General features: G+C 36.5%; 1 protein-coding gene across 3 annotated transcripts in view; it reads left to right on the top strand.

Annotated features, from left to right (window-relative positions):
• Positions 1-26049, top strand: part of MIPOL1 (mirror-image polydactyly 1) — a 205431-nt gene that overhangs the window by 120684 nt on the left and 58698 nt on the right. The window contains exon 13 of one of the 3 annotated variants that reach the window (XM_084521480.1): positions 21891-21985. In XM_084521480.1, coding sequence (XP_084377606.1) covers positions 21891-21985 — 95 coding nt within the window. Of the gene's footprint in view, positions 1-410; positions 1172-1197; positions 1677-21890; positions 21986-26049 lie in introns of those variants that run through there. The other 2 variants (XM_084521481.1, XM_084521482.1) reach the window with 2 other exon arrangements.

Here is a 26049-nt window from a genome sequence, read left to right as displayed (position 1 = left end):
GCTTTAGAAGAGTAATTTGTTTAATATTAACAACTTTTGTTCAATATTAAAAACTTTTTAGATAAGTTTTCTCCATGTAAACGCTTCAAAATAGAAAGGTTAACAAAAAAAATAAAAAAAAAAAAATAAAAAAAAAAAACACAAATTTTGTCAGATAAAAGAAAACAAGATTTGGAATATTTTTTTTCTCATATTATGTTCTACTCCCGTGTTTTGACCTATGTCTGAAAAGCACATTGAACTTTTGTGTTCTTCTCTTTCATTTTTCCATACAAGTTTATCTTGTCTCTCTTCCCACATCTTACACTGTACCTTCAGCATCACTCAGCTTTCTTCTGTTCCCTATTCTCAGAAATGTTTTCTTTTGTCTTCCCTCATTGTTTTCCTAACTTATCCTTCCTTTTTTTCAGCCTGGATGCTTGTTTCTTCCTCATCTGTCTCAGCCACTTCATTGCGCCAAGATCCTGAACATCCCTAAAGACCTTTGTCCCGTGCTAAGAGCTGTACCTAAGATACTGGTATTTTCGTGTGTGTTGGCTTTAGTTGTTCTGTGAAGCAGAAAGATTACTTCAGGTCCCCACTAATCAAGCGGAAAATGGATGACATGAGCAAGATGTGAAAAGCTCATTGGTAGCCCCTGGAGAAGTATTACATTCAAAGTTGACAAATTACAGGGGATTTAAGAAGTGCATGATAGGGCAAGCAAATGGTCTTGCTTTCAGCAAAGTTGTTTGTCAGAACATTCATCCTTTTAGGAAGGCAGTTTATTTAGACAATAATTATGAGTATTTTGTAGATTTACAATTTTTGCATGTTATTTGCTATGCATGCAAAAAGCTAAACTGAAGTAGCCAGTTAATCAAGAGTTAACCTCAGTTCTGGCATTTCTGAAATAAGCATCTTCATTTACTCCCTTTTCTCTGAAACAGTACGTTAACATTTTTCATTACAGGATCATGTGTGCTTTATTTCACAGTATTCCTGCTTCACACAGTATCCAGAGAACAGCCAATCAATATATTCTTTTTTTATCTGCTTTGTTCATTATGTGTGTCAATCCCATGTTTACTGGATACTGTTCAAACCTTTCCCTGAAAACAGAATTTTGAGTAACCATCATGGGGATTTTCTGTAGTATTCAATGTTATAAGAATCAAAGGTTTAATAAACAATTAATTAATTAATGTGTTTCTGCAGGACTGTTTTCTTTGTGCTTCATGGAGAAACCAAGGCATGAGGAAATTAAGGTCAAAAGTACCCACAGTTTTTGCAGACCTATTGAAGACATACACGATGTTACCTTTGGAATATTTGTCATTCATAAATTCCCAGCATTTAAGGCCAAGCCCAGAAGCCATCTTTACATAATTTAATTGGTTTTAAGGTTATTGATTTCACCAGTTGCGCCTGTATTGATCCCAGAAATGTGTTTGTTTAAACATACTTTCTGGAGAGGTATCTAGGTGGGTGTAAAAAAAATTCCAGGAGAAAAGGAGATCACTATTTCCCTTTGATAGTTTGTCATAGTGATTCAAGTTGTGCTTACTCAACTAGATTAAAAAATCATTCTTATCCTGTATTTTCTGTCCATTTATTGAAAGACAATGACAAGCAGTAGTGAGATAAAATGATTCTGTTCCTGGTACTTGATTTACCTTGTTCCAAATTAGCACAAGTATCACTATAGATTTTTAGTGGATAGACATATCCTTGAGATTTTAAAAATATGTACAGAATAAGCTCTTTCACTACATGCCATTTTCCCTACTGCTTACATGACCAGTGCAGCTCCTTTCTGTATCTACTCTGGGTTTTTAATATCCTTGTATGTAAAAGCAGATGCATTTTATAACATTGTTCCTCAGTGTCATGCATAAAATACAATTGCCTTAATTGCTTCCTAGACATACTTGTATTTTACTATGTATACACCAGAAGACTGCATCTTACCAGTTTTTCCACAGCAGTTCACTCACCTCATACTGAAGTCCAAAATCTTTTTCATAGTCATTGCTTTTCATAATACAGTTAACCCTTTCTATGTGTGGCCTGTGTCTACTGTTCTTACGCTAAGAGTTTTTGGTTTTATTAAAACACACTCAACTTGAAAAGACCTAATAATTAAGGGACCCAAAACATTGTTTCATCATCATTTACTTACTTTGTCATTCATGAACGTGACTAGCTGTGTTTATCTGGTTCTGAGTAATTGAAGAATACATTGAATAAGAGTATGGCTAGTACTGATACCTGTGCAACCTTACGAGTATTCCAGTATTATTCAGTGATGATTGACTCTTCGAACATGAGGTTTTGGTGTGTGTTGTTGTTGTTGTTTTGTTTTGTTTCTTTTAACTGTTGGCCCATTCTGAATCCATTTAGGGAGTATTTTCATGATGATGCAAAGTGCTTATTTCTCTTTTTTTTTTTTTTTTCTTTTTTTTTTTTTTATCAGACTGCCATGTGATACTATGTTAAAGCCTGACAAATCTTTGTGTGACATCTGCTACTAATCTCACAAAGAAGGAAATCATATTTGTTTGACAAGACCTATTTTAAGCAAAAATACCCTGACTGGGAGAAATTATATTCTTTCATTAAATTCTGTATTAAGTTAAATCCAGTGTTTTCACTTTTTTGGCCCAGTTTTTTATCCCACTAATTGAAACTGGACATTGTCCAGACATGGATCTTCTCTAACGACTCTGTAACACCAAAAGTGAAAACTGTATGAATCAGTAAATATAAAAGTTATTCCTCCTTAAAAACTAATGAAATGCTTATTATTTTTGTGCAAAAATGTAACTATATCACCTTGTTTTTTAACAAATACATAGCAATTTATATGGTGAATACTACTGAATTGTTTTTGGTTTGTTTTTTGTTTTTACATTATAAATTGTGACATAGGTATTCCAGCATTGGAATGGGTTTACGCATTCCCTGTTCCTCTCATAATGAGAAATACTTATTATCTGTCGAGCTAATTTTATCAGTTCAGAACTTCTACCTCTTAGGATATTTTTTCTTCTGTAGTGTTATGACTTTTTATCATTTGTTTGCTTCATTTACTTTGTACATGAAAGAGGAATTCTTCTTTCTCTTGTTTGTGAGGTCAGTTATTCTTTATATCCACCCTTAAATGAATCCCCGTTTTCCATCATATACTTGTATCCTTTTTTTTCCTGATTTTGAAGATCTTTGTATATTTGTGAGAATGGTTCTGTGCGTGTAAAGATTCTGGTTGTTTTTCAATTAATTTATAAATAATTAGAGATGTTATAATAAATCTCTGGTACGGTGATTAACATCTCTTGTTTTATAATGAGATACAGAATGTTTACCTCATACTAACAAATAATTTGTGTTTTTTTTAAGTGTATAATACTGATTTATAGTTGCTCACATGAAATTTTCAGCATATGTCTCCTAAAATGAATTTTCTTATAGTGCCATTATTTTTCTTTCCAAATATTACAGATAGGTGCTGAAGAAAAGCTTGTCCTATGCTCTAATTAGATTTTCTACCCAGCAAATCTTTCTTAAGTGATGTTAGTTGGCTTACTGACCTGTACATATTCAAGAGCTGTGGTTCTGTGTTACTGATCACTCCAAAAGGAATAATGGTCTGGGTTTTGTTTTCTAAGGTGTCATAATCCTTTACTGCCTCTCTTACCCTTACTATTAATCAGAGATTTTAACATACCTGTCGTACACCAGATTTTAGTAATGCTGACTATATAAAATTTCTTCCCATCAATTAGAATTTCCTGTTGCTTCTTATTCAGATTCCTAAAATCAATACATAAACACAATTGAAGAGATTATTTTCATTATATTCTTTGCCACATTGGTTCAACTTGCTCGTTAGGTGCTGAATTTGAACATGTACCTCATTTGCCTTCCAAATAACCTCCCCTTGTGTTGCTGGTTTAATATCCTGGCTGCTCCAGCTAGTTTCCAACTGAGAAGATTAGCCTCCTACTTGTGTGGTGTGGGCCGTCCTGTTCATGCAGTCCCTTCTTTCACTGATGGGCTGTTTCACAGATTGAAATCCGCTTCTTTTCAGTCCTGGATGACAAGCAGTAAATACTGGAAATAAACTTTTTCACTTTTGATATCTGTGGATAGCCACTTACATTTTAATTTGCCTTTTAATTGTTTTCAATGCAGATTAAGCCTTCAGTAATTTAATCTCAGGTCTGATGTATAGGTGTTATATAACATTTATGTTCTTTTTCTCATTGACTTCAATTGCAGCTGTGAGCACACAGTACTTCTGCAGATTAGACACAAGAGACTTATCTTGCACAGTCAGAAAATGGGTAACATACTGTGAATCCCTCTGAAAACTTTCAGTTAAGTCACGCTGAGGTACCTTAACCAAAGGACGGATGGATTTTACCCATGCCCAACAGGATGTGGTTCCATTAAATAAAAAGTGTATTTTCTCATGGACTGCAGTCTCATTCCTATGGCAGCAACAGAAGAAACAGGAATAAGCAGGTAACAGCTCCTTCACTGGACAGGGATGATTCACTCTTGGGTTTAGGTCCACCCTGTGCAACAATTAGGAAGTTTAGAAGACAAAAAAAAAAAAACAAAAAAAAAAAAAACTGAGTGTGGTTATGCAGTTAAAATCACAATGCATTTGTGCTGCTTACCTTAACACTGGCATTTCTAACATCTCTGTCCTTGGCTCTAACTGGCATTTCTAACATCTCTTGTCCTTAGTTATGTCCTGCTAAGGCAGGGGCCCACTTACCAACCTTCAGTTGTCCAAAGACCTTTGCTGAGCCACTCATCCAGGTTCCACTCATAGCAAATACAGAGGGGTATATATCACCAAAGGGCAATTCTTCTTCCTTTTGGATAATGTGGAAGGTAGGACAGAAGAAATATATTTTGGAGGTGCCTGGTTTACTTAAACTTTATGTGGCTGAAAGTAGGGGAGGTGAATAACACCATTTCTTTGTGCAGGATTTGTGAATTATATACCTATCTCTGTGTATAGAGGTGGTGGTATGCTTGTAGGTGGGCTTAGGTGTGCATGGCTTTGTACACCTATATGTATGCAGTGTTAACTTGTAGCTGTGTAACACTACATTTCTTCTCTACTTACAGTACTTCAAAATAAATTTTTCATCAAGCCTTAGGTGTGTTAAGGTTGCATTTCTGAGCTACTGAATTCAGACCAAGTTAATCTGTTTTTGTTAGCCACCAGTGAGAACCAGTAGTCCTGTCCTGCAGAACATCTCAGTAAAAATGTGTTATACATGCGGCAGTGATAAGGAATTACTCTGGTTGGTAAAGAACAGCACTTTGAGCTGAGAACTTCTCAAGACCTGGTATATTTAATGGGCTTCTATCTAAAGCTTGATAATGCATTAAACAGCAAGAGGTTGTCTGACTTTTGTCCTTCATTGTTTATAATGAAATGGATTAAAGATGTGTTCCCTGAAAATCCATTGGTATGTTTATTTTTTTCCTTAATCAGTTGCTAATGATATCTGGTGTGTGTGGTTTTTTTTTTGTTGTTTTTTTTTTTTTTTTTTCTGGTGATTTTTTTCATTTGTTTTGTGGTGGTTTTTGTTTTTGTTTTTTAAATGCATGTTTAGAAGATTAGCCTAACCTTGAGACAGGTTCCCTAACATTGTACTTCCCTCATATATGTAAAAATACTAGGTGTAAAACCATTATTTACTATTTTAAGAAAATGTTCTCCATAAAATTAAATTCTTAAAATGTGTGCCTTCATAGGAGCATTTTTTCAAGTCAATAATCAAGATTTAATCTTCATTTTTTAGCAGTGCTGCTTATTTTTTTTCCCTATGGAATAGTAACTGCAAAATATATATGTTAAAGTTATGTTATAGGAAAGATGATGTAGGCTTAGTTTAAATTACTGTATTTCCTGACACACTTTTGGGAAGTTAGTTGTTTTTCGTAAGCAATTTGGTTGAATGCAGTAATAATGAAATAGACCCTTGTGTTATCAAATATAATTTGTTTTTGTCAATCAATATTTACTTACCATGGATTTTTTTACTGAGCTGTGAAGCTTATTGTTGATACCATCAACCAGTTTCAATGTTTGTAACAACAAATATTTCAACCTGATATATGATGATAATGATATCTGTAATTATTAGGAAGCAATTATTCCTGACAATAATCCTCCAAAATATAATAAAAGGAGGACTTAAAAAAATAAAAAAAAATTAAAAAAAATTGAAGAAAATGAAACAAACAGTGGGGTATGATAGTAACTCAGTCAGAGGTGTGGTCACCTAGAGTTGAAAAAACATTGCTGATTAAAGACAGCTAGCAGTTTGTCTAGCAGAGATATAAATTTTGTTTTGTACAGAAGGGCTTTTTTTTTTTTTTTCAGAGAAACTGGCAATTTTACTGCAGTCTGTTTGATGTGAAAAGTAAGACTTTTTCATGGGAGGTTATATATTACCTAGCTATTGGATACAGTTCTCAGAATTTTTCAGAATACCACAGTACAGTAAATTACAGAGAAAATACTAAGTTTTACAATATGATGTTTTTTAAATTTATCTCACACCATTAAGCCTCAGCAGACATTCAGTATTGAATGTTTCTTGGTGGTATAAATTAGACAGTACTTTGTTAAGTTTTAATTAGACAGCCTCAGGAGGTACAGCATACTGTACTTCCATGTATGAAAAATGATGGGATTTCAGTGTATCTTCACAAATTAGGAACTAAGGCTGGCTCCTAAGTTCACTGGAAAGCAATACATTTGGGGTCTGAACTTATGAATTCCTTAATTTTGTGAGTACCATCTTCCGGGTATTTGGTTTTAGTGCACAGGTTACTCATTGTATTAACTCTGATACTTAGAATTAAGGGAATATCTTTTGCTGAAGACAAATGTTACATTTGTCTTCAAAATTTGACATCAGGATTCTAGGCAAAGCAATACTAAATTAAACCAATGATTTATACTCTTTCTTATAAAAAGTCGGACATACAATGAAATGCAGAAAGAAAGAAAAAAAAAATAATTTGAAGAAACAGAGCTTGATTTCTTAATATTTAACTTGATATTCTCATAAATTTTTCCTGCTGTTTTGACCTCTAGCAGTAATAGTCATGGACATTCATATAGTATTTCATTTCACCTGAGGCTGTTGATACTTTAGTCATCCGAAACAGCTTCTTCTAAACAGTGTCACTAGGATGTAGTTCCTCCCTCAAAGGGGAGTGGTCTTTTGTTAGATTAGGTAAATCAAGAAACTCATTCATTATCAGCGCGTTACTAATTCCTGCCTTAACCTGTAGAACCAGGGATCGAGCAGCTCTTTTTCTGAATACAGCAAACATTAGAAGCTACTGTTCCACCGTTTGCTTTAGTTTCTTGGGGTAATTGAATGAAAGTAGATTCAAATCAGTAGGGGATTTGTTTGTCAAATTTTGCAAATCAGGTTCCAGAAAATGAAGTTTTACAAGCCCCAGTCAGGAGTCCAAGATACCAAATTCACTTCGGCTTTTGAAATAATGTTCATAGTGACTCTTTCAATCTTAATTTTGATTGATTACTTACCAGCAGAAGTTTGTACTAAAATCCTTTGTCCACTTTATCCCTTGCTCACCTTTTCATTCTTTTCATGTCAATTATTAACACTCTGACGTTACTTGTTGCTGCAGTAACTTTGTTTCAGTGCAGCTGTTGCCAGGTGAATTTTCTTGAGAGCTTGATTGTCACATTTACAAAGATTTGATGAGATAGCCGAAAAGGTCCATTTCAGGCAGCAGTCTTCAATGTTACCTTTTCTTAGGGGACTGGCCTGGATGTTTCTATGCAGTTTAGTGGAAAGCAAATTATAAAGGGAAGCACAGTGTACCCACTGTGATTCCTGCCCGCGGGCCCTGGGCTTTCTCAGTGAGTTAGGTATCACCACATGGAAAAATACATCGGATTAAGTTCACTGGGACAGATTCGCTGTGGCCTGGTATAACAGAGGTTTGTGAGAGTCTCAGGAGGCAGAATGTGTCTGTTTTATTTGCTAATTCAGATCTTTGTGGGCCTGATTTTTGGCAGGGAAGTGTAACCATAATTATGTCGTGAATCCAGTCAAGCTGTGCGTTGCTAGACTGTGACTGTTGCAAAACCGAAGACCAAAGTCCAGGTGCTTTCAGTTCCCTGACAGAATGCCAATGGCCAAACAGCACACGCCCTGCCACGCTTTGCTGCTGCTAGAGGCAGGTTTGGGGTTAATTCTGCAGGTACTGCAGTCAGTGCTGTCAGTCAGTTCACAGGCCTGAACCAGTCACCCTGACTGCAGAGTTTAGGCAGCTGAGGCCCTCACCACGTACATGCAGTTTGAAGGTTTTCTGGAGCGTGGATGCGAAACAACGTTCACAATCGTTTTCTTCTTCAAGTGTCTGTTTGCTTTGTGGCTGTTTCTGTCATGGAAACCCATGCAGATCACCAGCTCAGGAGAATTTCCTGACTTCTATCCTGATTTTAGTTAGTAGCTTTTCATGTTAGATATAAGGCAGGGGGGCCGTGTATTCAGATTAGTTCTTGGTTGGCACAGTCTACACTTTTAACTTTTCCTTGGTTGACCAAAACAGAATGAGACCACTTCCCCCCACTCACAGCACCCCTCCATCCCCAAGTTACTCATGGGTGACAAACAAAAGGCAGAGCCAAGTTTTGCCTTCCAGGGGAAAACCCAGTGTAATGGCCTAACCACACAGTAAAGATAGAGGGAAGCAGCTGAAGAAAGAAGAAAAGAATGAAAACAGAAAACCATTCCTTCTCCTTTCCTCTTCCCACTTTTTTAGCATTCTAACAGTAGAAAAAACTAGGCTCAGCGTCAATGTTTCCTTTATAGCATTCTGTGGATTACTGTTAATAGATGTGAGGCTGTGTATACAAGGATGCATTTCAGCTTTGTTGCTATGATTTTTTTTCTTTTGAGTCTGCAACAGTGAAGTACATTCTTTTCCTTTATTTCAGAATTATAAATCAATATCCTGCTATGTATCTTTCTTAAAACAGCTGCCACCAGAATATGATATACTTCTGCTCATCCCCGTGGCTGAAACATTTTGTTTAGTTGATTTCTTTACGTGTCCTTTAAAATGTTGGTAGCTCCTGTTAATTGCCCCAGTGCCTACTGATGAGCCCAGAACTGATTGTCAAGCTTCCCTACTTAAAGCTCAGAGAACAAGCTGCTTATGATAACCCAACGGAGACATGAGGGAGGTCTATGAAAGGGAGAGTATTCAACCAGCCTTAATCCTTGTTTTCAGTAAGGCAGTGTCTTTAAGTGCAAACTAATTAGTGAATAGACATGGTTGTAGATTCTTGTCTTTTGTTGGCCAGAGATGAACTGAGCAGCTAATAGAAATGGTTTAAAATCTCTGCTTTGCTTTTCTTTTAATGCACTTTAATAGGGTATGGAGATGAGGAAATAAAAATCAAAGCAGGAACAAAACTAAATACAAACCATCCAACTACCTGTGTTGATACATTCCATTTAGATATTAGCAGTTATGCTTGTGACTCCCACTTGTGGAAGTCTGGCCCTGTGCTACTAAAATAACTATTCATTTTATAAATTTTGACATATATCAATACTAGAAAAGCATGTATTTTTTTTCCTGTTACAGTAATGTTATACAAGCATTACTTTGCATTTAAATAGTATGTTAAAATCATCCATCACAAAGTAATCAATCAAGATAAACATAGTTCTCCCATTTTAGCGGTAGTGAAACTGAATTCCAAGAAGTGAAGTGAATTTGCTTAAGAATTGATGGCATGCCTAAGACTAGGCCCTAGATCTCCAGAGAGATGGCCCCCCTCTTTAACCATTTGTTTATCCTGTCTTATTACATATTGTACAATAAAATTTCTGAACAGGTAAAAGAAACATTTACATATTCCAAAAAGTCATTTATGGTAAAACTGAAGGAAAGGCACACATGGAAACTGAGCTAATAATGAATGGTATCCAGACGTAGTCACCTGAAAGAAAAAGCATTCCTTAAAGATCAGTGAGACATCTGAAGCATGGCAAGAGGGTTGGAAAAAAAAAAAAAAAAAAGTGTTTTTTTTTACTGTTTGTATTTCCCCTATTATTTGCATATTGCTTGACCTTGACACAATGCAGACAAAAAGTAGGCATAGCAGCTTACTGTTTTACTTATTTTTTTAAATTAATGATAAATTGCAGTGATATTCAATAACAGTACCTTGGTTATTGAAGCTCATAACCTTTTTGCTGCCTTTATCACCTGTATTATCGATAGGAGATAATTACTGCAAAGCAGCTGGCTGTTGGTTTTAGAGAGCATCAATTGTTCTCCTGTCCCAGCTGTTGGCTAATAAGGACAGTCAACACATCTGTTTCAACAGCTGGTAATTAACAAAAGCCTAATTGCTGCAACTCTTTTAACAACAGATCTATGAAAGAGTAGGGATGTGGAGGAATATTATTTACTCTGTGCTTTGCACTTTCTGTGACCAGTTTCTTTTTTCTTTTTTCTTTTTCTACTTTGAACACCACTGCCTTTGTCTGACACATTGAATGGCAGGAGAACACAATATGGTAATCCAGAGCTTAAGTTTTTCAGATCTTTGTTGGTGTTTCTTATTGCAACATTTCTTTGCTAAGTTGCAAGATAAAATGGATCAAAAGCATTTTGTGGAGTTTCATACAACAGCTACAATCCACAGCAGTATGCCTAGGCAATAGGGCTGCCAATCCAGCAGCCTCCAAAAGAAAGTAATGGGTTTCCCCTTTTCTGTATGAGTTTAATAGCCCTGCACCCCTCCCCAAAAGAGACGTCATCATTCTAAAAGTGGTGGTTATTTGAAGAATTTTATTGCTGCTGTTCAGATTCTTCACAAATCTGGTTTCACAGATGGTTGTTTTCCCTTCCTCTGATGAAACCTATATGCATGTCAGTTTAAAATTTAATGTCAGGTGGCACCTTGCCCTGCACAAATATCTCACCATTTTATCTTTACAAAATTGGAGAGGGTTCTGCACAGTGCTTGCCTATGTATCTATATTTGTCGTACTGATCAGCAAACACACAAAGACATTGCTCTTGGTTAGATTTATTCTGTATGTTAACCTTGTATACAGCAAACATATAATTGGAATATTCATCACTAAATAGAATGTATGTATACAAATACAGGGAAATGTTAATCCCATTTAAGTCAATAGCAAACTTCTGTTGGCTTCAATGGGTCAGGACTTTCTCTGCAAAAACAAATTTTCTTAAAAGCTGGAGACAAATTCGGCATTCATCACACTGTACATGAGAAGACAATGCTCAAGTATTAATGGAACTATTGCCTGAAGTATTATGCAAGTCAGGCATGTATTGCAGTTTGTGTAAATGACTGAGTCAATAAAAATTTTGAAGAAATAGCATTTAAAGTGGTATTTTGAAGCAGTAAACTGATGGTGAAAAAATTGTAATTCTTTGCTAAAAGTTAGTCAAGATCACTTGATTAAACTTGTGGCACTAACATTTCAGTTGGCAAATATTTCTGTACACCGAGTTCTTTAATTGTCTGCTGGGTATGTTGAAAGGTATATAAGAAATTCTACCCAAGTGCTTGCCATTGACAGAATACAGATTGCATAATTAAAAATATTCTGGCAAGACAAGTTTAGTTCAACAGGTGTTCAAGTGAAGAAATGTATAATAGGTGCAGTGAAAAAGTACAAAATACACTTTGAACAAATAAAAACAAAAGCATTGGCTAAAATTCTAACTGTAAGAAAGTAACATAGAGAAGTGTTTGCTGTCTGGGTTTATCAGGATGTGATTTTTGTACACCACAATCCATGGTGATTGAAATGGTCTTATTTGTCTTGTGCAAATAAGATGGAAGAAATATACCTTCTGCATTATATTATCCTAAGGAAAATTGCTGGAGCATTTGATAGTTGACAGAAATGTTTGTCTTTGGGTTGTTTTGTTTCATTTTGCAAATTACATTTTTAAAGAAAATCACTGTGGGTTACACATGATTCTTTTCCTTCCTCTCCTTTTTCTTTCTCCAGAGATTTCAAGTATTATTTGATATGCGGGAACCACCTTTTTTTCCAGTTGAAATGTAGTTGAGTCTGAGTGAGCTGTAGCAGAAATTTAAGTGTCTTGCAATCATGCACCTTAATTTTGGTAGAAAGTGAAAAGAATGCTTTTTTCTGAGGCAAAGACCTAACAGAAGCAAATCGAATAGACATGCAGTAGGGGTAAATATAATTACCTCATATAAAATTTAGTAAATAGATTCATTTTAGTAGAAAGGACTGGATATCTTTAGTATCAGAACCGACTTTTGAGTTCTGAGTGAAGGTAACTTAACTATATGAATAGATCTCATTCAGCAATATAGTGTCCATAACAATCTGTGGAGGCATCTGTCCCCTGCTGATTCAATAGGAAGGTGCTGTCTATCAAATCCTCTCATGTACTTTTTCCAGCAGATAGATGGTTCCTATAAGAATACTTGAATACTTCTCGCAAACGTTCCTATTTGCCTTTCTTACTCTTATTAAAAGTCCTTAGACTTCTACTTGGGTAGAAAACATTGCAATAAGAATGTGGAAAAAGCAAGATTCAGGGAGTTGTTCTGCATAAATATGATCAAAATCAGCACTGGATATTCGAACTCAGAATGTTTGATTGTTTCTACATATCAAGGACTGCACAAAGACTGAAACTGTTTTAAATTATCTGTTGAGGATCCTCTCATCACAAGAGACATGATGGCAGCTTGTTCACGTGTCTCAGAAATTCACAGCCATCCCAGTTGCACAGGCAGTTCAACGTAATAAAGCCTGCAGACAGCCTCAGGAACAGATATGCAGCTTTTTCTTTTTCCCAGAAGTGCTAGGCACAAAATTAATCCGGCTGGGGAAAGAGCCCAAATTGTTTTGCTAGGTAGTCAGATGAGAACTTCAGATATCAAAGGAGAAGAAATAATAATAGGCTTGCCAGATTCAAAGTCACTGAGAATGTCTTGGTACTTAAAGTCTGGACATATTTGTGTGGGGCATATACTTATTGATTCTCTTATTCCTAATTTTCCTGCTAACAGAAACATTTATTCAGTAATGATTTATTCTTTTCTTAGGTGTAACAGTTACTGTTGAACTCAGTACTTTGATTTCACATCTGTGTGTATAAAAATATCTGATAAATTTGAGTGCGTATGCCTCCTTATAATTTGTTTTCCATAAGGTGAAGTAGTAAATACTAACTCAAGCTTTTCCCTACCTATCTTTCCAAATCCTGCAAGACCTACGGACAGAAGCAATCCTAGTGAAGTCAGTGGGACCGTTCATTTTTATAGTTCTGTACAGGGTCATGGCCTTTATGAAAGATTCATAGTTTAATTGCTGTAGTGGGATTCTGACACTCCTGCCTTCTGCAGAAGTCCTGTCTGCCAAAAGGTAACAGTCATTCTGTCTCTTTGCTTGAAAGGTTATAATTTCGGGTATATTGTCATTTAGCATTGGTTATGAGCTTTCAAGCATAAATTGTCAACTGCTTTTTTGCTCAAGTTACTGCGTTGCATGTTTTTTTCTGCCACTTTAATGAGGCATGAATGATTTTAGTGTACATATTTTCTTACGGAAAAAAGATTTGTGAAATGTCAGAGTGTCTCAGTTAGACTAAGGAACTGGTGTCACACTGAAATCAAGAGTAAGGAACTCTGATAAATGAATATCTTAATAGAGAAGCCAAAGGATAAGCAAGTCCAAATTGTAATGGAAAGACACAGTCAATAGCTGGTCATAGGTCAAAGCCAAGGACTTTACTATAAGGTAAAGTCTTCAATAGAGGTTAAGTACTGAAATAAGGTTAGAAGGGTACATCCAAGCAAGAATTACTCCTGCATCTTTGGAGTGGAGCTCTGGGACAGTCCTGCTGAACAGTCAAGTGTGCCTCATCTGCCTGTTGGGAACAGAGAAGCAATTTGTCATTTGAACTCATATATAAGTCAGGTTTATCAAGCTTGTTTAAGTTAATAAGTCCCTGTTAGTTGGTGAGACTGACTATTTGTGTTTACTGCAGTAACTAAAATAGGATCAGGACGTGGACTTGCAGAATGACACACAATCATCTATTCTTTTTGTTAGAAAGCTCCCTGGCATGGTTTTAACCTGCACTCCCAGAGAATGCCTTTTAAAGACACTGGTTACCAGGGTCTATTCCCTTAGACAATCTGGTATTAGCAGCCCTGCCTTCTAGAAGTGGACAGAAGAGAGATTTTGGTGTGTGAATTCACGGCAGGTCAAGCCACTAGGTGTTAAGGCTGGAAAATAGTTCTTGGATGCTTCCTTTTAGGAACAGAGGGATGCTGCTGTGCTCAGGTTTGGGGCTGTTAGCAGAACTTGAAAACATACCAGACTGAGAGCCCTAAAAGCACACACTGTTTCTGCCTACAGCACAGCTAAAACGTGTCTAGCTGTAATACGAACTTTCTTCTGTTCTTCTGCCAGTTCAGTTCCGCCCCAAACTGGATAGGACACTTCTGGGGCTGAGGGGAATGTGCTTTTTATTGAATAGGGTCTTTGTTATTGTAAAGCTTCTGAGACAACATTACAACACTACCTTTTGGATCCTGTGCTGACGACTTACTGTTTGTACCAGATATTGTCTTGATATCATAGTGGCTCGAGTCATTTATGTGGACAAGAGGTTTATCATGGGTACTGACATTTGAAGCTTTCCCATAGCAGTCTGCCAGTAGGCCTCAGAGGCAACCTGGAGGGCTGCTTCCAGGCTACCTAGCTTGTTCCAGCCTACATGGTCAGTTCCTTCTTCCTTCCCTCCAAGGAGACTGCCAGTAAAGTTTGCTGTAAAGCATAATATTCTTCATGGTGTGGGGGAAGCAAGTCAGGTCTCTTGGAGTTGAGGGAAACATGCTTGTTATTAAAGCAGATCAGAGAGGTTTTTCTTCATTGTTTCAAGCTTATATTTGATAACCCACTCTGCCTTAGAAGAGACGTGTCTGGTTTCTAGTCCAGTCACCTAAGCAGCCATGAACGGGACATGAGAAAGCTTCCTCAGATAACCAGAATATTTTAAGTCCTGCAGAAAATATTTTCTGCTTTAGACACACCATGTCCAAAACAGTGTGCTTTAATTTTTATTTTTCCCTTCAAATACAAGTTTCTCTGTATTGCTGGTATCTTTCCATTATTTCTTTGAAATTGTATTTTACCAACTGATTCTTAAATCAGAAATAAAGGATGTGATGTCACCATGGCCAAACCTGAATTGCAAAAAATACAGTCATTTGATTTACAGTCAAGGTTGCAATAGTTTAATAAAAATTATTTCCATTGGAAAATGATGTGTTGAGAAACTACATTTTCGTGAATTTCTAATGATTTAAGTTAGCATTCAAAACTTTTTTGTCTCAAGTTTATTTCCCAGAATCTTTGTTTGGTAAAAATTTGAGTCTACATTACCAAATTCAGATTTTATTTCATGTTTTAAATTTATTTTTATTGTTTAGTTATATATTACATGAGATGTTAATAATTTATAACATTTATTATATTACAGTTCCAATTTTCACTTTTCATTTTTAAAATTGGCCAGGCCAGCTGCTACTTGGACACACGTTGCATTTTTTTTCTCTCTCTCTATATTTAAAGCACCTATCACCATATTAATAAACACTCTGGAACCACTCTTATGGCAAGGGTAAGAACAGGAGTTGTCATTAGTACCTTAGCACTTCTGTTTCCAGTGAGTTAAAAAAAAAAAAAAAAAAAAAGGCACAAGACTTTGTTTTATCTAGTTTTCTAGGTCAAACTGTCCCATTTGTATTGTAGTGAAACAGTTTGACACGTTAACACTGTGAGATAAAGAAAAAAACAAGGTGATCGCTTAGCATGTCATTAGAGATCTAGGCATTTTCAGTTCCCTCATGTTAGCTGGAGTCTTTTTCTTGACCCTGAAAACCTCTGATCCTCCAATTAATAAGACAAGTGCTCATTTTCTTTTCTAGATCATCACCTGCTTCTGTTGTGGAACAGTTTGATGTGTTGACACTTTGAAATAGAAAATAAGATGAGATGAGTAATCTGCACTAAGTAGCAGCTGCTAATGTAAAAACAACAGGATGGTTAAAAGTTGGATGTCATAATGTGTCACAACATGACCTGCTCTGTTATGCAGTACATGCTACTGTTATTGACATGAGATGTAAAATGTGAAAGCAGTAAAAGTAGTGTAAAATAAAAATATCTCTTAAATGGTTTTAAAATATTTTTCCTGATTTTTTTTTCTTAGTCATTCTAATTCAAAATGAAAGAAACCTTTGCTCTCCTTCCCAATCTCCTACTGCCCTAAGAAGACAACTGGCCTCTTACTGTTGAACTAGTCAGCTAATATCACCAGAAACATAATACTGCCCCCAGCAGAAACTGGGGCAATTCAGTTGGCCAGACATTTCTGGCTAGATTCCATTTCAGACCCCAGATAACACAAGACTGAAGTAGCAGAACAATACCTTATTGCCATCATTCACCACTACCCAGCTCTAACAAATGTAAATGCTTGAGTCCATAAATTGTAGAAATGACCCTTGAGAATCTCAAGACTTCTTATTCAGCCACCTTTTAATCCATAGGAGTGTCTGGAATCTGTGGAAGGAAAGCTATTGGTAGAAGCCATTACTAAGTTAAGGAATACCTATATGTTAATAAGTCTCTTAGTCAAATGAGGGGAAAATGCTTACGGGAAAGGGTGGCAGTTTTATTTGGGTGAATTATAACCTCAATAAGAAGAAAGTGATTATCTACAAAAAAAAAAAAAGAGCACTCATTAACCAAGAAAGTTATGTCTTTAAAAACAGAAGATACAGGGACAAATGAAAATTGCTGGAGGTTAAGCTAAATTGGCCTGTGGAAACGAAATTAAACAATAGTGTAATGACTGAAATGAGAACAAGGAAAGAGGAAATGTGCTACCATTCTGAGAATGGCATAGAGATCAAGGATAACACGTATTAGGTCCAAAAGTGTGTGATCTTTTTTTTTTTCTGCCAGCATTTACTAATGATGATGTCAACTATGAGGACAAGGGTTAAGAGAAATGAAGGTATGGAAATGAAATATAAATGAAATATCCTAGTTGTTCAGTAGGTTATTGTGCTCAGATTGGGATAATATTGGTCTTCATCCCAAAATTCCAAATTAAAATTGCAGGAATTATAGTAAAGTTCTTTAATAAATTTTTTGAAGTTGCGTGTGGTGTAATTTGACAGAATTAGCAGAGGCACTGTCAACACTTAAAAGGGAAAAGAAAAAACAAGTCCTGGCAATTGTAGACCAGTTAATACATGTATTTATTTTGAGTCTTTGGAGTTAATTTGGAAGGAAAATACTTAAAGCATCCATTAACAGTGTATTGAAGTACAGCTTTCACCCAAATAAGATCATGCAAGAATTCTTCTTTGATGTAATTGTTTATTTAGACATGGAAATTTGTTATATATAAGCTAACACAGAAGTAAAGCTAAAGTAGTGCCACATGAAAAATTATTAATTAAAAAAAAAAATAGAAAGTAAGTTGTTATTTTACAAGCAAGCATAGGTTTAATATGCTGCTATTAACTGAGTACACCTAGCATCTCTTGTTTGGAAGGATGGACAGGTTCAGCTCTTGTCCATCTGCAAAATATCATACACCCATGAAGGAGATGAGGGATTAGTCAAAAGCAATAAGGAACTAGTTAGCAGGAAGGCAAGAACAAACAGCTTTGAAAAGAGAAATGTTAAGGTCCAAGGACTGATTTAGTGGAATTTCTATCCAGTTTCTCTGGCTGGTGATGAACCTGTTTTCTTCAACGTTCTCATTAAGAACATTTGGCATAAAGAACAACAGCATACAAACAAAATGGCTGTTTGCCACAGAACTGGGAGGTATTATTATTTATATTGTTAATACAAAATAAGTTCAAGCTGTCTTGCTGAATGATTGGAATGGCCTCAAGTACATGAGAGAAAAAAAAAAAAGAAAAAAAAAAGTGTGGTGAAATTCAGTGGTACCAGGAGTTTTTACTGTTAGCTGGGTAATAGCAGTGGACAGGTGAATAGACAAATACAGGAGGCTGACTGTGAGCAAAAGGAATGCAAGAACGTGCCGGGGAAGATGTTTTCACTGGAGTTAGCAAGTACTGCTAGCACAGCACAGATGGGTTTGGGTTGATTGATCAGGGGAATGGAAAGCCTACTTGCTGAGACATAACAGAAAGAATTATATTTAGCCTACACAAAGAAGGAAATGTATATGCTCTGTAAATATATACAGGTGCAATATATATGCTTGATAAATGCATAAGAAAAAAAGTAAGAAGATGAAGCTATTAAGCTTTGTTATTCACATTCATTGAATGTTTTTTCTTTCTGTTGTGTGCAGAAAGGCATTATGAAAGTCATCTCTTACCCATAGGGAACCTGACAGCATAGGATGCTGTATTCCTACCTCTTTCTATTTAGAGTAGAGTTGAGGATGTTCATGTTTGCCCTAGTGGAGATAGGAACAGATAAAAAGTGTTTTCCTTTGCTTTAGTTTTGAATTTTTCCCACCAGTGGGTTAAGAAAGCATGTAGCATTGTTCCTTTAAATATTTTGAAGCACAGGCAAATGTATTTCAAAAAAAGAGATTTTCTCATTCAAGATCTGGCTTTGCTAAGTCTGATATGGAGCAATTAGCTTTTAAATTTTATTTAATTGAGAAAATTAATTTTTTCTACAAGAAACTGCTAAAATGAAACATAAGAGAAGTGTAGAAACAAGAATTTTCTTTTTCACTAGATTAGGTTGGGAGACAGAAGAGGAAAGGATCTAATCACATTAAACCAAATATGAAAGCATTAGAATTGTTGGGCAAAACAAAATTGTGAGAAAGAGACTATATCCCAGTTATCAGAATACCCTTTCAGAGTTAAACAGAAACTTCATTGAGGGTGGCCCATATGCCAAAGCAGTGACTGACCTCTCTGCTAGATGTGCTTTCTAGGGAAAGCCTCCACCAGAGGAATCTAAGTGTAATTCTTTTTGTTTTTCTTCTTTCTCTCCCCTAGTTTCCAAAAAAAAATTTAATCAAAACTGATACATTTCTGTGAGAACTTCTGATTTCCACATTGTGACATTTTCTAAAGGAATAATATTTTGTTAAAAAGTTCCCAAATAGTTATTGTTATTACTAGAGGTGAGCTCATGTAGGACTTTTGCCACATGCGCTGTGGATGGATTTCAATGTATATTATAGGAGTCTTCCAAATATTTTATAGTAATCCAGGCACCATTATTTTAGTTATCAGTTTAACTTCATTATGGATGTTGTTCTGCTTTCCTCCTCCTTGTGAAGGAAGACATCTTTGTTTTGTGAGGATATTTGAGTCATCTATTTATGTTTACCACTCTTCAGGCCTGCGAATAAGCCATTTTTTGCATAGCTGCATATCATACACAAAAGTTTCTGCACTGGAATTCTTGTTGCTCTCATGTTGCTCCCTAGTATCAACCTACTACATGCTTTTCAGGAGGTTACCAAATGCCTTCATTTCTTCCCTTTAGTTGTAGATGTTTCCTGGTGTTTGTTTTTTGTTTGTTTGTTTGTTTGTTTTTCACTGTTGGTTTGGTTTGGGTTTTTGTTTTGTTTTTTAAACCCAAGCAACATGATTCTGCTGTTACATTTACTGGTGTAAATTAGACTCAAACCCAGTCAAATCAATGCAACTTTGTTTGCTGAAAACTGACACAAATAAGAGTCTCCAGACCCAAGTGCCTTCTGACTTTTGTCCTGAAAAGTGAGTGGCACGTTAGGTGTATTTTTTATGATAGTTCTCCAAAGAGACCAGCCGTTAATCTCCCCATGAGTAGGTGTGTCAGCTGCACACATTTCCTTTCAGTCTACCATTTCAATCACACTTCACAGTACACTGAAAATTGGCAAGGATGTTAATTATTGGCCTCTAGAACAAACCACCTACTTTGATTCAAGCGTGTTTTCCAATTTTTAAGAATGTTGTTTCACCTTCAGTACAGTATAATTATAGAAAATAGCTTGGTTTGGCTGACATTCTTGTGTTCTGTGCGTTCTGCTTGCAAGGCAGCAAGCAGCACCAGGCAAGCGGCTCACCTGCAGAGGATTTTAACCTCTTGATGGCAGGAGTTAGGGCTTGCCAGCATCCAGTACATTGTTTTCAGTATCTGAAGCTCTATACCACTGTCACTTGGAGGTTAAACATTAACGCTTTCTGCTTTTCAAGCTGTAGGAATGCTCCATAGAGTTAGAAAGTTGGTTTTTATTCTCCAAGAAATTCCTGTTAACGTTTTATGAATGTCTGTTACAGGAACAGCTGCAGCAGTGGGTTTTGTACCCCAATAATGCAAAACCCTGGGTAATGCATGAATGACCCACTGAGCAGCACAGCGCAGAGACTGGTTGTGTGGCTGCATTTGTGCAGGGCTGTGTTTGATAAAATTTGCCAGGAGTCAGCCATGTATCCAGGACATGATTAATCAACCAGCAGGATAAATTGCCCATAGATGACTGGGAGTTGACAGTAAACAGTAAAACACCTGCCTTGAAGACATATAGTCTTAATAGATGTGCAGGAAACAACAAGTGCGAGTCCTGTTTTAGGAGAGGGATTTTGAGGTATACAAACAGAGTTGTTCGTGATTATACAGTGAGCCTGGCAGAGCTCAGAGCTGAACTCTGTGCCATTCCCTTCATGTGTTCATCGCTCATGTAACAAGTCTTCAATTTACTGAGAAACTGTTCCACAACACTGTCCTGAGGAGTTGGCAGAATTCACCATCAGCATTTCTCACACACGTACGACTTGGTTTGGGGCTCTACAATTTGTACAATTAATAACTTACACCATGCATTAAAAACATTGGAAACCAGCCATATGCTCAGGCTCATGTGTCAAAGAATTGTTGGGCAAGTCCCGTCTTATTTGTTGTTACAACAATTAATCATCCACTGATTATAAGATAATTTATATGGTATCTGGGCCCTCAAGGGAGTTCTGCAGTGCTATTGAAATTGGACATTTTAAAATTAATGTTGATTAAACTGTAAGGTAACATTAAATATGCATGAGTACTTATTTATCCTACTTCCTCTTTAACCGTAGTGCCATGTCGAGGCTGGCTACCTTCCTGACCTTACAAGCCACACAGGCAATTTCCATAATGGTTATGAGTCACAAGCCGTTCACAGCACAGTGTGAATAAACAAAGGGAGGGGGAACATCCGGGATGGTGCACAGGTGGGAGATGACAGTGGTTCCTTAGGGGTTCCTCACCCCACTAGGAACCAGGTCCTGGATGAGAGGGCCGCCACTGCTGGTCTCAGCAGTCCTAGCTGGGAGCATCAGGTGGCGCCCGGTACAGGAGCTGCAATGCGTGAGAGCCACGTGCAGAGCAAGAGTTGCACATCAGTTGTTGATGGCTGAGTGCTTTGCTCCACTCTCTGCAAAGTATGTTGGTCAACACAATTTTGCATTAGGAACATCATATAAATATGAAAAGTGCTGATAAACATGTGACTGAACTGAATATAGCTAACCTTAACCATTCAAAACGTTTACTATATATGCAAGGGAAAACCATTCAAAACATGATCCTGTCAGGAAAAAGAACAAGAAACAATTTCAATGCTACAAGAAGAAAGGAATTTTTCATAAAAATTACATAGCCAACGTTAGAGAATAGTATAACATAATACATGTATTACAATAAAGCATGGCTGAAATGAATGCACAAAGGATTTTTATGTTTTCAAAGCAACATGGGTATTCTGAAGAAAGTGTTTATCATTTGTTTATTATTTTTCAGGCAGAATTGATAGCCTTGCAACAGGAAAAAGAGGCGGCTCTTCAACAGTGCAAAAAATTAGAAGAAGAAATGCAGAGATTGCATGTATACTACAGGTAAAATAATTAATACTCATATAAATCAGTGACTCATAGGGGAAATTTTCTGTGTGATGTCTGACTCTAAGTGAGGAAATAGCCTTATCAAATAGGTATTTGTTGGAAATGTGAATGCATCAATGAATCAAGGCTGCATTTCTGCTTTACTGCTCACCAGCCATCTCTTTGAAATAGAAGTCCATTTCTTGTAGCCTAAATATTCTTTAACTTTTTTTCTAAGGGAAGGGGAAAGTTGCTGGCAGTTAACTCTCATAAGAATGAAATATCTGTGTAATAGTGATGCATTCACTTCAAAAAATGAGGAGAAAAGAACCAGTGGGTATAAATGCTTATTTCTTCCCTGGTTGTTTGCACATATGCAACCTTATCAACATAGATTTTAAAATAATCTGTAATTTTAAAACACTGTTTTCTAACTCCCAACTTAATGGACGTGTTTTAATTCCTTACATTCTGTAGCAGTATGTAGAACAACAGAAAGAGCCATTCTCTCATTAATTTAGATGGCTGCACTGAACATTTGCATGGATCAGTGGATGGTAGTCCCTAAGGAAAAGCTCTGTGTGGTCCAGTGAAGGAGTTAGGTTGTTTTATGGAGTGATGTTGGGTTACAGCTCTCATTTCATCCTGACCTCCTGTGTGAGAGGGTGTACAGAGCTGCCAGCAGGTCAGAGGCAAGAGAATTGGCATCAACACAGCAGAAAATTGTGAATCTGAAGGCTGAATGTCTGTGATGAGGGATGTGGGCTGCAGAGGTAAATAATAAATGTAGTGTGAATATTATGTTCATGGGAAATAAAGGTAACTAGTTAGTTATGACTAAAAAACATTTGCAGTTGCAGAACTGTGTGTGTTTTCAGTGTTCCAGCATTTACAAGTGGAAAATACTCATATTTCTAGAGGTTTTTAGAGTTTCCCCTTCTCATTAAGTTTATTAAAACCTTGGAGGGAAGTCTCAAAAACAACTTCTGTTCCTAAATCTCATAGGCATTTCTTTAAAACCTGTTAATAGTGAATAGAAACCCCAAGCAATTTGTGATTATTGCTTTTAATGAATTTGGTCAGCATTTAGTGTGTGCACAAATTATGGTATGATTTACCAAGATAGAAAGAATTTATTATAGTATCCTTATTGCTCACTTAAATGGGATTTGTAGAATAATTTAAAAACAGAAATGCAATTTTTATATTGATATTTCAGAAATTCAAACTTACTTGTGTTGGTCTGCATGTTGTAGGAGATTTGTCATTGACTTCTGAGTTGTTAATGCAGTATGTCAGGTTTGCTCTAACATATAATATTTAACACGAGTAGTAGAGAGCAGCTGCAGTTAACTCTAGTATGTACTTTAAATCTCAGAATATAATAATGACTTGTTCGAATCACCATTGCAATGTAGCACACTATTAATTTATGGCTCTTACTTTGAACAGGGAAAAATTTCATTATAAGTTTGATTATGGTGTTTTATAAGACTTACTCATAAGGTGTGAAAATTGTCATCTGAATAACCTGTGGGTCAAGAACTTTTTATTACTACTAAGTTATGCCAGTTACATGGTAATTCAGAACACTGAAAATGATTTTATCTCTTATGTCACTGTCCTTAAAGGATGCTTCTTTCTAATGCATCCTAAAGTGGATGTAACTCACAGAGTCCTTGAGTAGCTGAGGTTGGCAGGGACCTCTAGAAGTCATATGGGCCAACCCTGCTCAAGCAGGGCCACCTAGAGCAGTTGCCCAGGCCCTTGTCCAGACAGTATTTGAATTATCTTCATGGTAAGACTCCACAAGCTCTCTGTTTAAGATACACTGTCTACATGTGCAAGCACACTGTTTGGAAAGCCACCTAGAGTTGAATCTGGTGAGTAATGTGAAAGGGAACAAGAAAGACACCTGTAAGTACTTAAGTAGTGATGTTTGAAGTCTTAGGTCTATCTTTTGCTTTGGCTAGAAATGAATTACAAAGATTCTTAGAAACATCTTAACATTTCAGTTGCAGTTTCACATATGGTGCATGAACATCTGCAGCCTCTGTCATCCAGTAGTCTGGCATTACTCTGAATGCATACCAAATGAAGTAGATGAAGAAAAGAGTGTATGGCATGTGTGTGTAAAACATTAGGGAACTATATCAGACCGAGTGTGAGATGACGACAATAATCATAAATGACAAAACAATGCATTTTCTCAGGCCAACTAACTGACCAAAAACTTATTTTCTGTTTTATATGTGGAGCCTATTTAAGAATTACTTGTGTAGATGTCTACTAGGTCTTTTTATTTTCTTTTACTGATTGTAGGTATAACATTAAGTACTGAGAGTATTTTTCAGGGAGCCTGTTTTGGACTGAGGTGGAAGTTTGATGCTTTGATCCAAGTGAATTGGCAAGACGCTTTGCTCTTTAAGACAACCTTACCTTGGAGTTATTTCTCTTTTGGACTTTAGTGCTCCCCAGGAATCATAATATGGGCCTTCACACATGTTCCGCTCCTCATCTGAACCACAGGACTGCAGTGAGATATCTTATTACACAGACTGCACATTTACTTCACCTACTGTTCCCTCTCTCTTTTACCAAATTCTCCCACTTTCTGTCATCTCTGTGGTGCCTTGCCCACTATGACAGCAGCTTGGGAATTTTGGCACCATTTGGTGCCTTCTCCTGGTTCTCCTCTTAGGTATTCCTTGGCCTTAAAAAAGTATTTTCTCCTACTTCTCATTTGTTTCCTTGTTTGGACCAAGACTTCCACATCATCCTTTAACCTAGAAGAAACAAATTTAAGAAAAAAATACTAGAGGCTAATGTTAAAATGTACAATAGATACCTGAAGCTGTGCCTACATGCACAGCAACATTTTAGGGGTTTGAGCATAAATGTAACAACTATCAGCATATGTTAACTTTTGAAGGCTTACCTGTGCAAACAGTAACACTAAAATGTGTATCTTTATACAGCTCTGTCTTTCATGAATATTAGTATAAGCCAGAAAAGGCTGAATATCTTTAATATCTTTTCATTATACAAAATCAGGGAAGAGATATTTAGTTCCAGATTATCTGTATGTGTGAACATGCAACTGTATATATACACAGACATGCTCAAAGGAAGGAAACAAGTACAAAAAATCCTTCTTTTTTTTTTTTTTTTTTTTTTTTTTCCCCTCAAGGAAGATGATCCCTGGTATCTAGACACTGCATACATTTTTAGGCCCCCAGTACAACAAAGCTATATAAATTAGTTTAAATTCTACAGCGGACAGATGGTATGGTCAGGGGGCTGCAACATTTGCCCTGTAAAAAGAGACTGAGAGTACTGCTTCTGAGCATAAGCCTGGAAAAAAAAAAAAATATATATATATATATATATATTTCTTAGGCAGCTTCAGAGAACCTAATAGAAGCCTGCCTGTATCTATGAGGAGGTTGTCAGGATGGATGGACTCTTCAGAGTGCTGCATGGCAAGAGGGTGAGAGACAACAGACTTGAATTGGAACAAGACAGTTCCAGGCTTCAAGACCAGGTTGGGTGGGGCTTTGGGCCATCTGGTGGGAGGTGTCCCTGCCCAGATCTGGAGGATTGGATCTAGATGGTCTTTTAAGGTCCCTTCCAACCCAAACCATTCTGTGATTCTATCTGTGGTTCTATGGTAAGGAAAAACTTTCTCAACACAAGGGATGTTCAGCAAAAGACCAGGTTGTCCAGAGAGGTTTTGCTGTCTCCATCCTTTGAGATTTCCATTGATAAAGTTAATAAAGTCCAGAGTAACCCAGTTTTTTGAAGCAGAAAGTGACTCCTAGCTGGAACAAGAGTTTCATGGAAGACAGGAACATCCAAACCAAAATTAAAATGAACTTTGTGCAATAAAAGATTGATTTGCACATGAATTTTGACTTTCTTAAAAGATGGTACATCTCAGAAATAATCTGTCTCTTTTTAAACGGAAAAAGAAGTAAAAATGAGGAAAAAGTGAAAAGGAAGAGAAATCTAAGTCAGACACAGAAGGGAGAGGAAGTTGGCTCAGAATAAAGTTGGGCAAGTTCTCTGCTTCTGTTTAT

The sequence above is a fragment of the Aythya ferina genome (assembly GCF_964211825.1).
Source record: "Aythya ferina genome assembly, chromosome: 5".
Taxonomy (NCBI): domain Eukaryota; kingdom Metazoa; phylum Chordata; class Aves; order Anseriformes; family Anatidae; genus Aythya; species Aythya ferina.
This window is presented reverse-complemented; position numbering and strand designations above follow the sequence as displayed.